Genomic DNA, 14,105 nt, shown 5'->3' with positions numbered 1-14,105 from the left:
GGCTCTTTCACTGCACTGCCTGGCCAATAAGAGAAAAGAAACCAAGTCGCATGTGTTTGTGCGAGTGCGTGTCAGGGTACTCTGCTTCACTCTCTTTATAGCAACTAAACGAGCACATAATAATAGCGAGGCGAATGAACGCGTTTCAGCAACAGCTTCAGAACGTGTCACATGTAAGACGGCGTCTGGAAAGGTTACTGCTCTGTATTTTTGCGTTGTTTTGATGCTCGTTTTTTTAGGCATGCAACGTTTATTCGCTAGGATAGAAATGAGACAAGGAGCCATTATTATTACCGCACAAAACACTCTGCATTCAAATCCTGAGATTAACAGTGGCATTTAACTTCTCAAACTTGTCTTATAGCCACTATTCATTGATTTCAACATTATCTGGACCAGATCAATCCAATTTAAAGCTTTTTGGAGCCAATTTGACACAAATGATATGCTTCCAGATTGATTAATGAGACAGTGATAGCCATGAAAAAAAAAAATCATATTGGTCACTTCAATTACCTTTTCGGATGAGAACTAATGGCTTGCTTCTAATGGAAGCAATGCACTGTCATCTATAATACAATTTCCCCTCACTGAAAATCTAGAGCTCGATTGAAGAGTGACCGTAAATTTCAATTACCCTTATAAAATTATATCGGAGCTTCAGTTCTGCACACATGTAGGTGATATTGAGCACCAATATAATGCCCTTTGTCTACGATTTTTCTGATCCCATTTTATCAATGTCAGATAGATTTTTTTCTGAAAACGGACACACTTGGGGGTGGGGGGAGTGGCGGTCGCCCTTTTTCTATACATGGAACAATTTTTGCTTTCTATAAACTTTTTTTTTTTACAAAACAACCAAACAAATGAATAAATAAATAAAAGTAAAAATTATTTATTAATACAATTAACATATGCCACATCATGGGCTCAGCAATTTATACTGAAATACATAGCAAAGCAAATCATTATCATACTGTATAACAAAAAAATGTCCAAAGCATGTAGCCTTTACACCATTTCAATCACTTTGTTAATCATACAGTATAATCCTACCAAATGACCACAGAGCAGTCCTGCAAAATCTATTTCACTTCACATTAAGGAAGCTCATAAAACATATTCTGGACTTTTCTTGTCCGGCACTGTGACAGTACCAGATGGGAAATATCAATGATGTACAGTACGATTTTATAGCTGTGGTTACGCCTTAATTTTAGCAACACATTGGTTGACAACAGTCATTATGGAAGATGCTGACCATTTCAACACTGGGTCATAAACTCCTCATATGTTATTCTGATTTACACTGGATGTACACACAGAGCCCGACCCGGTCATGCTTCTGACCCAGCTTATAATCCAGAACTTTATTAACCTGAGAGAAATGGTCCATAAAACATAGAGGCCGGAAAATTAAGAGGTGTTCCTGCAAATAAATTTAGCTGCCAAAGAAATTCCTAAACTGTAGCCTAGATTCCAAATGGGGAACAAATTGACCCTGGTGTGAAAATGCAAAACAATCCAGGGCTGTACACCAAAACTTAATATATCCTGCTACTGAAAAGAATAAGTACATTTATTTCAGTTTGATATCATGCTCCTTAAAAATGGTGATTTTTTAATATTGGGAACATCCTCTCCTGATTGGTCCATCAGGTCTACAGCACACTAGTTCAAATTTAATTTCAAGTAAAGCTACAGAACACTTTAATCATTGTTTCTATGCAATATGTAATGTGGGTAAAAACGGAGACATAAAAAAAAAAAAAAAAAAACTACTGTGCTTCACTACAAAACAATCGCCCACCACATCACAGGAATCGCAAGGCCTGAGGGGGACCTTTGATTTTGGCACGCCATAGGCATTAGCGGGAAAGTAATTAGGGTAAAAAGTTCAACCACAACGTCATCTCTACCCGAAAATGCAATTCCACGACTTTCACTGGGGTCTACCATGCATTTACATGCACACTGTCACTAAGCACCAATTACTTCTAGGTTGGAAGCAATTAGTTAAAAAAAAACGTACAATATACCACCACATTCTCACATCAGAGTACAGCATTGTAAGAAAGAAGAACTTCTTCATAAGTGCGAGATGCCCATGATTATCCTGAGAAGCAGAAGGTAATTAATGGAAAAAAGAGCTCTCATTTCATCTTCACCTTAGAGGTCAGACAGATAAATCACATAAAAGGCATTAAATATAGTACAACAAAGTTAATCCTGATTTAACACCTCCACATCTCATGTGATAATCTAAGAATAACACAGGGAGGATCTCAAAAAAGATTAAGAATGATCAGATCTGCATTCAGATCATCCATACTATGTAAGCTATTAATAGGAAGATAAGAAACAGGGTTCTGAAGGAAAAACCCATTTAAACAAGTGGAATGAAGAAGAAAGGCACACTTCAAACGCTTGCACTTTCCTAGACTTCGAGACGGTGAATTATACACCGTCCAATATAAGATGCTGATCTGTAGGTTCTGTGCACCGGGTCAGTACATTCCAATTTTTTTTTCGGTGAAGAATTTCTCATGGAGAAGAAATTTGCTTATCTATAGGGTTATTTAAAAAAAACAAAAAAAAAGATGACGTATCTATCAATGAAGCATAAAAGTGACCCATATCTCAAATTACTTTAAAACCACAAATTGCCAAAAGTGGACTCAGTAGAAACAAGAACATAAAGAGAACAAAAGGGAAGAGTGAGAGTGAGGTTAAAGTGAGGTATAGAAGTACCACGTCACTCTTTCCAAACTGAATCATTAAAATGAACTGTGTGTAACAGTATATATGGAACAGTCTGTGGGAGGAAACTAGGAAATAATGTGGAACTGCAATGGTAAATGCTTGGGGATAACATAACAGTGTGTGATAATATTGTGTGTGGATTACTAGTTTTGGCTGTCAGTGTTCAGATTACTGTGTGCAAAGAACTGTGTATAGAGTGTGTGTTTGGGTAACAATGAGAGCAACAGTGTGTAAATTACAGTGTATGCAGTAACAGTGTGTAGATTAGTGTGTATGAGGAACTGTGTGTGGAATACAGGGTGTGGGAGTAACAGTGTGTGGGTTAAATTGTATGCAGTAACTGTGTAGATTAGTGTGTATGAGGAACTGTGTGTGGAATACAGTGTGTGGAAGTAACAGTGTGTGGGTTACAGTGTATGCAGTAGCAGTGTGTAGATTAGTGTGTATGAGGAACTGTGTGTGGAATACAGTGTGAGAGTAACAGTGTGTGGGTTACAGTGTATGCAGTAGCAGTGTGTAGATTAGTGTGTATGAGGAACTGTGTGTGGAATACAGTGTGTGGGTTACAGTGTATGCAGTAACAGTGTGTAGATTAGTGTGTATGAGGAACTGTGTGTGGAATACAGTGTGAGAGTAACAGTGTGTGGGTTACAGTGTATGCAGTAGCAGTGTGTAGATTAGTGTGTATGAGGAACTGTGTGTGAAATACAGGGTGTTGGAGTAACAGTGTGTGGGTTAAATTGTATGCAGTAACAGTGTGTAGATTAGTGTGTATGAGGAACTGTGTGTGGAATACAGTGTGTGGAAGTAACAGTGTGTGGGTTACAGTGTATGCAGTAGCAGTGTGTAGATTAGTGTGTATGAGGAACTGTGTGTGGAATACAGTGTGAGAGTAACAGTGTGTGGGTTACAGTGTATGCAGTAGCAGTGTGTAGATTAGTGTGTATGAGGACCTGTGTGTGGAATACAGTGTGTGGGTTACAGTGTATGCAGTAACAGTGTGTAGATTAGTGTGTATGAGGAACTGTGTGTGGAATACAGTGTGAGAGTAACAGTGTGTGGGTTACAGTGTATGCAGTAGCAGTGTGTAGATTAGTGTGTATGAGGAACTGTGTGTGGAATACAGTGTGTGGGAGTAACAGTGTGTGGGTTACAGTGTATGCAGTAGCAGTGTGTAGATTAGTGTGTATGAGGAACTGCGTGGAATACAAGGTGTGGGAGTAACAGTGTGTGGGTTACAGTGTGTGGAATACTGTGTGTGGAAGTAACAGTGTGTGGGTTACAGTGTGTGGGTTACAGTGTGTGGAATACTGTTTGGATTACAGTGTGTGAGAAAACGTTGATTACAGTGTGTGGGGAAACTGTAGATTACGTTGGGTGGGTTACAGTGTGTGGATTACATTGTGTGAGAAACTGTAAATTACAGTGTATGCAGTGACAGTGTGTAGACCAATGTGTGTGAGGAACTGTGTGTGGGAGAAACAGTGTGTGGGTTACAGTGTGTTAAAAAACATGGATTACAGTATGTGGGGAAACAGTAGGTTACATTATATGGGTTGCAGTGTGTGGGTTACAGTGTCTAGATAACAGTGTGTGTGAGAAACTTTAGATAACTGTGTAGTTTAGTGTGCGTGAGGAATGGTGTGTGGAATACAGTGAGGTAGGTTAAGAGTCTCCTCCAAAAATACTGTATTGGCAGTTCAGCTGTATATTAACATTAAGCTCTTTTCCTGAAATCATTACTACTAGTCTAACATCTTGCATATGCAATGAATACCTCTGCCAAACATTCATCTCTCCCTGGAAATCACTCTCAAGGCTTACAAAAGTTTCTCACTGACTTCTTAGTAGCAAAAATTTGCTGGGTCAGAACTGGTTTCAAAAAATAAGAAACCGTAGTAGTTATCCAGTATTAATAGACCATTTAGAAGTGGCCCTATACTGCAACCCTGTCTCTCCTGCACCACTCCTAACCAGCAAGTGAACCAGAACAAAGCCAACACTTACATACCAACTTGGGCAGAAATGATGAGAGCAGAATAATGCTAGATCTTGGTTATCTGTAACTACAACTGGATTTACAAACTGCTAAGCTGTTCAATAAATGCACAAGTTGTAAAAAAATATATATATAAAAAATAAAGGACTAATGGATGTATAACAGCATTATTTATTGCAATACTGTGTAATAAGCCACTTTAAAACTGTGAAAGGCCTCGACACACTCCAGCCCTGGTACTCACCGCTCTGGCAATTAAAGACAAAGTGAACCTAATATGAAAATAATTAAAGAGTGTCACTAGCCTTTGGATTTGGGTCACGGTTCTGGGTGTGAGAGTGTCATTTTGGCTCAAGTAATTTAAAAGCATCGCTTCCACAATCCTCTTAATCTCCCGTCTCTGAAACACTCAAGAGATTTATCATTTAATACACTTTAAAATGATATCTCACGCCAAAGGTTTAGAATGCAGAGTGCAGCTTAACATTTAAATAGGGTTTTCAATCAAAATAGATTTCCTCCATCCCTACTCTACAGTGTAATTAACAGCCAAACATTAGGTGCTAGCAGGATTTTACAGTCTAATTGTCTTTATCCAATGCATGTCACACTGGGAAAGGACTATTAGAGTCATCTTCTGATCCCTGTGATAACATTGTGCTTTGTGTCGCTTTCCACGTGCTGTGGGATATTTGAATAGAAGGAGTCGTTGAGCTGAGCATCTGGCTCCGTGCTGCTCTCAGAAGGCAGATAGTGAGTGAAATACTGGAGGCCTGCCAGTGTCCCAGAGCTGGAGAGGAGTCTAAAAAGTCAGGACCTGAGGCTGGAGAGGAGAGGAGAGGAGAGGACCAGAACTGAGCTTCCACATGCCCCAAACTATGAAACAGACCCAGCTTTAATATCCGCAATGACGGAGGACTGCATTAGTGGAAAACCATGCCCACATCCTCTCTGAAGAGATGTGGTGAGTCGAGGGGAAAGGAGTTGTTGGGAGGGTACTGTTTTCTGCCTGCCCAACAACTTAATTTCTCCACGTCAAAGAACAAAAGCAGGCTTTCTAAACGCTGAACTTTTACCCTCTCAAAAAAATAGCAACACCCAAGAATAAAAAAAGAAAGCCTCATTTTATATGTTTGTATGGCATGAGAGTAGTCTCTTTATTATGCAAACAGATGTAAAAACACAAACACTATATATATATATATATATATATATATATATATATATATATATATATATATATATATATATATATATATATATTATATACATATAAAATGATACTGAAGGCACAAATCCCTTCCAGATACATGCATGGGTCTACTAGAAACTGACTAGCACAAGCATTCCATGCTAATTTGCAGCCTCTGTTGGCACGAGTACGCAGCATGAAGTGTAGCGTATGTATTTTGCTGTCAGGAAAATCACTAGAGCCATGCAATGTTTGGGCTTAAGGCATAATCCTTTCCATTGATAAAGTTATGTTGAGTGTGCCGGGCTGGAATTCGGCCGCGAAGGATTCAGCGCATATGCTTTTTCCCTTTTCTGGTTTTCCTTTAATTTGCAAATCTTGTAATCTAAGCCTAAAGCTGTCTGAACCAACTTCTAAACCAGCAACGCTATTTCAGCCAGCTCTCCAATGTGCTTTCCATTTAAGTGTCAAGACAGAATGCACTCTCGTGGTTGACAAAAGCTGTTATTTCAAGATGATGATATACTAAAAATTGTGAAGACTTTGGTTTATAAACTATTTCCTTTGAAGTGAGGCGGCTGGGATCAGGAATTCTTTAAGGAAATAATACACAACAATAATTACGGAGAATAGGAACATTTGTTTGGAAGAAGAACTATTTACCAAACACTTGCAGTGTAACATAGCAGTGGCCGTGCGACTCGGCTGCAGGGTGCGAGTTACAGCCTTCAAGAGAAGGCAGGTTTTCATCGTTAGCCGAAGCATCAGTGGGGGTCAAACCCAAACCCTCAGAACAAAACAAAGAGTGTGTGAGAGTATGCTTGTACAGCACTGAGGTAATGGAAACACTGTGGTGGTCCCCATCAAAGCAGGCTGAGAGTCTGTTTCCAGAGGAATAAATATGGAGTTATGATGTGTCACAATGGAGATGACTGTGTGACAAAGGTGACTGATATTACCTCTGGATGCAGCAGTAAGCTGGCCTTCGGTCAATCAGTCAATAAAGTTGTTTTGTGTCTCTACAAATGGTTCTATTAGGCTATCGGTGGAGTGAAGAGACCTTTGATGCGGCTTGTTATGTACAGAAAATTACAGGTCTTCGAACGCACTTGAGATTTGGGCCTCTTAATGTCGAAATGTCACATAAAAGGAAGACTATCATTTGGGCTCGTTCTTTATGTTAAAAGGGGAAAAATGCCATAAACCGGACAACAACGGAACATTCCGTTAACACATGCAGCTAACTTTGTGCCTTCTCTCAGGTTTCATAAGCTATCCAGCAGACGCATATCAGGCCATGAACTAAGACGAATTAAGAATTACACATGAATGACTAATGTGGCCATCAAGTTTGATTTCAATTAATTTTATTCCATTTATTTTCAGTTCATTCGTAAAGGGTCGGCGATTCATAGCTACGTCATGTGTGAGCACGTGAATAGAACAGGTCCGCGATAAAACGCATCGGCATCATGTGAGGGGAGAGAGGAAGTGATGTCATTGTTTAACACTTACCCCGAGGAGCCTGTGCTCTTGCAAACACCGAGGAGGGGCCGCTTCTCTGCAAAGCTGTCAGTGTTCAGGGGACCTGCAGCCAGAGGGACAGACGGGAGAACATGAACCGCTGACCCGCACAAAGAGAGACATTCATACGCCGTGTGCATGTGAGGCATCTTGTCAGTCAGCCAGAGCCACCCACTACACATAATGATAAAAAGCAACTACCACAACAGGATGTGTGTTGATTGCATTACAACAGATACACTGTAATCAAATGATGGGCTTTTCAAGGAAATAAAAAGGAAAGCACGTCTTTCCTGTCAGCCTACGCGCTTACCCTGACTGACCACTAAACGAAGCCAGGGCTCGCAGTGAGAGTTATGCAAATCAATTGAAGTTAAAATACCAACATGCACGACATGAAGCATGTGCCGAGAACAGAAACGCCAATTGGCGTAATGTGTTAACACAAAAGTCTCTCTGCACTGACTCTGTTAAAAAATATACTTCAAAGCTTTAGGACAGGGCTTTTGTCTGGCTGGTTTTAATTTGGGGAGTTTAGAGAAATTGGAGAGTAAGTTTAAAAAAAACAAAAAAAAAACAAAAAAAACAAAGGAGAAGCCGGTAGGCATATTTTAGGCATGTAGCTTTATGTTTACAGATCCCATATTTATCTCATTTCTCTGTTTTTAACTAAAGGGGTGAAACTTCCAATCATGTCAGGACTGAGGACGATATTAGCTTTCGCAAGGCTGTAATTTACTTAGCTGTGTCGTGACAGTAATCATCTGCAGAAAAGGCTGAGTCTCCGTGGCATAGCGTGTGAGTGTAAATGTGCTGCTCGGAGACCACTAACACTGTAAAGTACTTTTCTTTTTTGTTAAAAAAAAGAAACAAAAACTTTCCTATCATTATTACAGATCACGATATCCAGTCATGATATAAAAACAAAGTGGGAAAAACAAATGCTCCTATATGACAATTTAGGCAAGACAAGTTCTCTTACAAATTCAAAAACAGCTGAATCTGGAGACAAATCATTTTCTAGGCCAAGTTTTACATGATTTACAATTGCAAAGGTAACACTGAAAAAAGAAAAAAAGAAAAAAAAACCCAGAGGGGAATTAATACATTACAGATTATAGTTCACTGTTAATGTCTGGCTAAAGCCTCTGTGGTTAAACGGTGCCTAAAATATAGAAACCATTAGAAACACAGTGGAAAATAAATTAAAGATTTGTGGTTTGTGTCTTTTGAGAAAGCAGAACTTCCTCTTTTATTCTGGGAAAGACCTTGACTTATTAAAATTGACACCTATTTTCAGGACTTTCCAAATCCGCCCACCCAGACTCCCGGTTGAAACAATTACTCTTTTTACGGCCCATTACAGTGTAACACTGTTTGCAGCATACAGATTGCAATCAGTTTCCCCAGTAGAACAATTCATTTTATTTTGCAGAGAACCGTTCTCCTTGTGTTGGCTATCTGCTGCTTCTTATTACTGAAGCTAGCTTTTATCCACGTCCAGCTCTTATTGAAAGTCACCATTGTGCATTGTTGGGATCTGCCAAAAGACCGGAACACAAATCTAGACATAAATGTCACATTAAAATGCCACTCGGGAGATTTCGTGTAGCTGAATTATACCTTGTTGCTTAGGAAAAAACTGTGAATATACTATCTAATGATTTCTCATGATTCGGAATTAGAAAGAACTCCGATTATTACCGTGGAAATAAGAAAGCAAGAAACAAAGTAGACACTTTCATCCTTTGCCACAAAGACATTTTCCTACCAAATGAGGTGCACTGGAATTCAACAAGGCATGGAGTGTGTACTTTAGTAGGACTGTTCTATTTCCTTCCTCTAACAAATGGACTGACCAAAAGCATCTAGAGGCCAATGCAAGAGTTGTGAGGAAAGAGGAGGAAAAGTCTCTAAAGCTTGCAGCCTCCCCCTACACCACTCCCCCCCGCCACCTCAGCACGGGTAAAATCTCAGCTAGCCTTCTGTCAACAAGCCAACGCTGATCTTAAAGGGCTGATTTTAATATCAGCATGGGAAAACAGCGGGTCTCTGGCAGGCTTGCTGCAATTAAGGAGCGCAGGGTAGTCTTTAATTTCAACATATCACAAAACTAAAAGCAGAATGAAAGAAGGCTTCATAAATAGTCCTATTACAAGTCAAGCTCAAGGGTCAATCTAAAAACAAACCGAAGAGCCTACTGAGGGGGGAAACATTTTGTAAATGGTCGTGCAATGTAGATATAACTTTGTATGGATAGACAAATCATAAATTCATAAGAAGGGACCAAGTTAAATCTCCAGTGTCCTGCCCAGTCTGAAATGTAATCGCTAACATAATATAATAATGTATAAAGAACTCGTCAAATGTAATCATACAGACTAAGGAAAATGATCAAGTTTAGGATTATTAGACTGTTAATGGAAGGACTTTACTTTAGCACCCTAAATTAAATGTCAGCAAGTTGTTGGCCAACAGTGTTGCATCATAATAAAATATTAATCCAGTCTGCCAATTTTTGAGTGACCTGTAAGTGACTATGTGTTGTGCTAGCAAGAGACTTATACGTCAGATTAAGAACTTCTAAAAAAAAAAAAAAAAAAAAAAAAAAAAAAAAAAAAAAAAAAAGAAAAGAAATTATGCTATATAAATTTTTTTTTTTCTATTTTTTTTTTACACACAGATGAAGCACTTATATTGTTCTACCAGATCATAACTTAGCTGATGTGTGCAGATGGCAGAATTTAGTAAATATACGCTACTATTTGCAGCACTTTGCAGAACTTGATAGTTGTGCATGACTGTACAGCGCATTTCAGTAAAAACATTGCATTCTTATATTAAAAAATTTAAATAAATTAAAAAATTGTAAAAAACAATGACCCAAACAAGAACTCTGCTGATCCCAGCCATCCAGGCTACTGATATTTCCCTGTATAATTCGAACATCACCATGAAAAAACGTTGTCAAATTGTCCTACAATTTAAAGCAGGTAGTCTTCTGTTGAAGATGGTCTACAGCTCCTAAAAGTTCCTGTACTTCGTTAAACAGCACCAAATTAAGAACAGTAAAAATACTCACTAATGTGAGGGGCCGGGAGGATACGAGCGGCTCGCACTGGGCCGTGCCGCACAGAGAACAGCTCCTGAGCTTCTCCAGTCAGCTGCAGATGGGGAAAAAAAAGCACAGATAATCCAAAGTGTGTGATCACTTTATAAAACTGTGCACAAATAACATTGTTACAGGCTATAAATATGATTTGAGTGCTTCGGAATTATTGAACTTGTGCATTGCATAATGTACCAATAATGAAGAAAAAAAAAAAAAAAGTATGTCTGGAGGGAAAAAAAACAACAACAACAACAACAAGCTTTCACTAATTTATTTCTATGGATCCAGCTATACATCCCACTGAGGTATGAAGCTCTCACATGAAAATAAAATGGTTCATTGTTTGGTTTTGTTGTGGTTGTGAAGTGATTTGTTATTGAGCCACAGTACAAAGAGGATCCAAACACTAACCATCTCACACCTAACCAAATCAAACCACAAGAAGCCTGAGAGCAGATGAGAGTCTGAGCTGAGTGGATTTGGAAAGCCCTGAAAATAAGTGTGTGTGTTATGTTACAAAAAGAATGAGCATTATCACATGAATGCACATAATCCGTGTGTTTTAAGCACACAATCCCACCAGAGGATGAGCGCTTTTTTGCACAATTAGTAGCTTTTATAGACGAACAGATCAGTCGTGTTTTTACATTTTTTAGGGTCATTCGGCCACCAAGATTAACGTTAAATTTATGGTTATTTAAGAGTGCAAAAAAAAATAAAAAATCCATAATATCACAAATAAAGACTGCAAAGAAAATCTATTCCAGGCAAATCGGGGTGGAGGAATAATAAAAATGTACTGGACTGCAAGTTAATACAGCTGTCATTCTGCATTACACGTTGCCCAATTGTTGTCCGTTTACAGCTGCACCATTATTACATTACTTTAAATCTTTAAATAGAGCAATAGTCGAAATAACATTCTGTTCCTGTCCACGTGCCCATTTCGTTCAAACGAACGTGGACTGATGAAACTTATCAAGCAAAAGAACTGCATCTGGGATTCAAGCCGTGAGCTTTATCTTTGCAGCACAGTGTACTTTACACACAGTGTACGTATCAAACTAAAGAGGGTGGCTGGATGATTATAAGTCTGCTGGACTCTAAAAGAGATGCACCTTAATAAAGCAGAATATGCATCTTGAAATAAACTTAATTAAATTGCAATCTAGACTTCAGTAACACAGTCAATATGACGTTTTTCAGTAAAACAGTAGCATTGTGGCAATACTTGGATTGGATCGGTCTGGAGGTATTGTGTCATTTATTTATTTATTTTAAGAACAGCAGCTATGACACTGCAAGGGTTATATTTGTGCACACAATCCGGATTCTTTCTAATACACATTAATGGAAGTTTTTGGGAACAAGCGGCTACTCTTTTTACTGTTTCACTACTTTTTTACTAGAAAGGTTTTCAAAATGATGGGCTCTAAAATATTTCTGTAACAAAAAAAGAAGAGAGAGACTAGGGAGCAAACTGTCTATAGCTACTATAAGGTAAGTAATAATGTTTAATTGCTGAAATTGTACTCTATATGGACAAACGTATTGGGACGCCTGACTTTTCTAGTTATATGTGGTTCTTTCCCAAACTGTTACCACAAAGCTTAACGTACAATTGTATAAGATGGCTTTGGGGGCAGTAGCATTGAATTTTCCCTTCACTTACCCAAACCTGTTTCAGCATGACCATGATTCTATGCACAATGTGAGTTCCATAAAGATATTGTTTACACAGGTTGGAGTGGAAGATTTTGAGTGGCCTGCAGTTCTCCTTTGGGATGAACTGGAACGCTGACTGCGCTCCAGGTTTCCTCACCCTACATCAGTACCTGACTTTACTAACTCCCATATGATTGAATAAGCATATGATATGAATAATATGATCCCATATGATTGAATAAGCAAGGATTAAATCTCCACATTCATATTCCAAAATATAGTGGAACACCTTTCCCCGAAGAGTAGAGGTTATTATAACAGCAAACGGGAAATTCAAAAAGCACAGATCAATCTAACAGTCAGACTTCCATAAACGTTTGTCCATATAGTGTAACTGATAATGTCTAATTCCTTACATAATGGCAATCGAGTTGGACCTGTCAATCATTTTAAACATGTTCGATGCCATAAATTTGCTTCAGTTTTGCACTGAATCTATGAAAAGAAACACACAAAGATCTGTATTACATACACATGCTCACACACTATAAATCTAGGTTTCGAACCATAGCCAGCTCTGAAGTGATGTCACACACACATTCTGATGTGGTTTAACAACACAGTATGGCTTACAGTAATCCATAAAGATGTATAAAACTTCACAGTGCGGCTGTACCATGTTACATTATGTGGTGACCATTTTGTATAAACAGATTCACATTTTTCTCGCTATTATTCTGTAAAAGATGACAACGAGCAATGCTTTTTATTCACAACAAAGTCAGCGTTCCAATTCATCCCAAAGGTGTTCAATAGGGTTGAGGTAAGAAATCTATAGCACGCACTCAAACTCTTCCTCTCCGACCCATGTAAATGTTCATTGCACTGGCTTTGTGCACAGGGGCATTGTCATGCCGGAACAGGTTTGAGACTCCTAGTTTAATTGAAAGGGGACATTTAGTGCAACTACCGCACTTTTTTTATTCTATCTTTAATTTTGATATATACTTTAATTTTATTAATATTATTTATTATTATTAATTATACCGATTTTTTTTACTGAAACATTTTGCAGTAGTTGTGTAGTGGTGATTCAAAAACCCACTGGGGTACATATCTTAGAAAGGTCTTATAGAATCATGAGATAATTTCGTCACCCACATCGCTTCACACCTGCACTCAGGGTGAGTAGATAATCGTGTATACACATAGAAATTTTCTTTTAAGACACATTAAGAAGGCACTGAAATGTTCTAATAAACAGCAGCACTAATGCCACCACTGCATGTCAGTGCTCCAGACACTTCTCCACTCCAACACCCATTCACCTTACCATATGCAATCTGCCGGTTATCTTCCACCAGCAAACAACACCTCTGTAGTCAAAGACCTTTCTCGCTAAGGAAAAATTAATGCGTAAACGCACGCACACCCACACAAACAGACACACACCACAGCAGATCTGCTAGGTCCATTCCTCCACCTTGGTTCAACACCATTATGGAGGGTGTCAGCTAAGCAACTGTCACAAACACTTCACAGTCACTCATGAGCAGAAACTGGGCAGCTTTCAACAGCTAGTACAGCTCTGAGAAAAACAGACTACTAAAAAGTTGAAGAAAACGTAGAATAAAAAATATTTTCGAAAAGTACAACGTGAACCAAATATGGAGTTTAAAAAAAGAACACTGTGTACAATTCAAGAATTCACTATTGCTGCTGCACTTCCACTACTTATTTCTTTGGAAATGAAACAGAGCCGCTTAAAAACTGCCATCTTCATTCCTTTGATTTCTTCTCTTCATCATGTGACAGCTGAAACCTCCACCAAATTCTTACAAATAATG

General features: G+C 38.6%; 1 protein-coding gene across 4 annotated transcripts in view; it reads right to left on the bottom strand.

Annotated features, from left to right (window-relative positions):
• The window catches only part of bcas3 (BCAS3 microtubule associated cell migration factor), a 214,935-nt gene that overhangs the window by 189,594 nt on the left and 11,236 nt on the right, over positions 1 to 14,105 (bottom strand). For all 4 annotated transcript variants that reach the window (XM_083548588.1, XM_083548590.1, XM_083548589.1 and 1 more), the window contains exons 6-7: positions 10,564 to 10,645; positions 7,473 to 7,545 (exon numbers count right to left, since the gene is read on the bottom strand). In XM_083548588.1, coding sequence (XP_083404714.1) covers positions 7,473 to 7,545; positions 10,564 to 10,645 — 155 coding nt within the window. The remainder of the gene's footprint in view (positions 1 to 7,472; positions 7,546 to 10,563; positions 10,646 to 14,105) is intronic.

The sequence above is a fragment of the Silurus aristotelis genome, assembly GCF_946808225.1.
Source record: "Silurus aristotelis genome assembly, chromosome: 8".
Taxonomy (NCBI): domain Eukaryota; kingdom Metazoa; phylum Chordata; class Actinopteri; order Siluriformes; family Siluridae; genus Silurus; species Silurus aristotelis.
The sequence above is the reverse complement of the archived record's forward strand: the minus strand, read 5'-3'. Positions and strand labels throughout refer to the sequence as shown.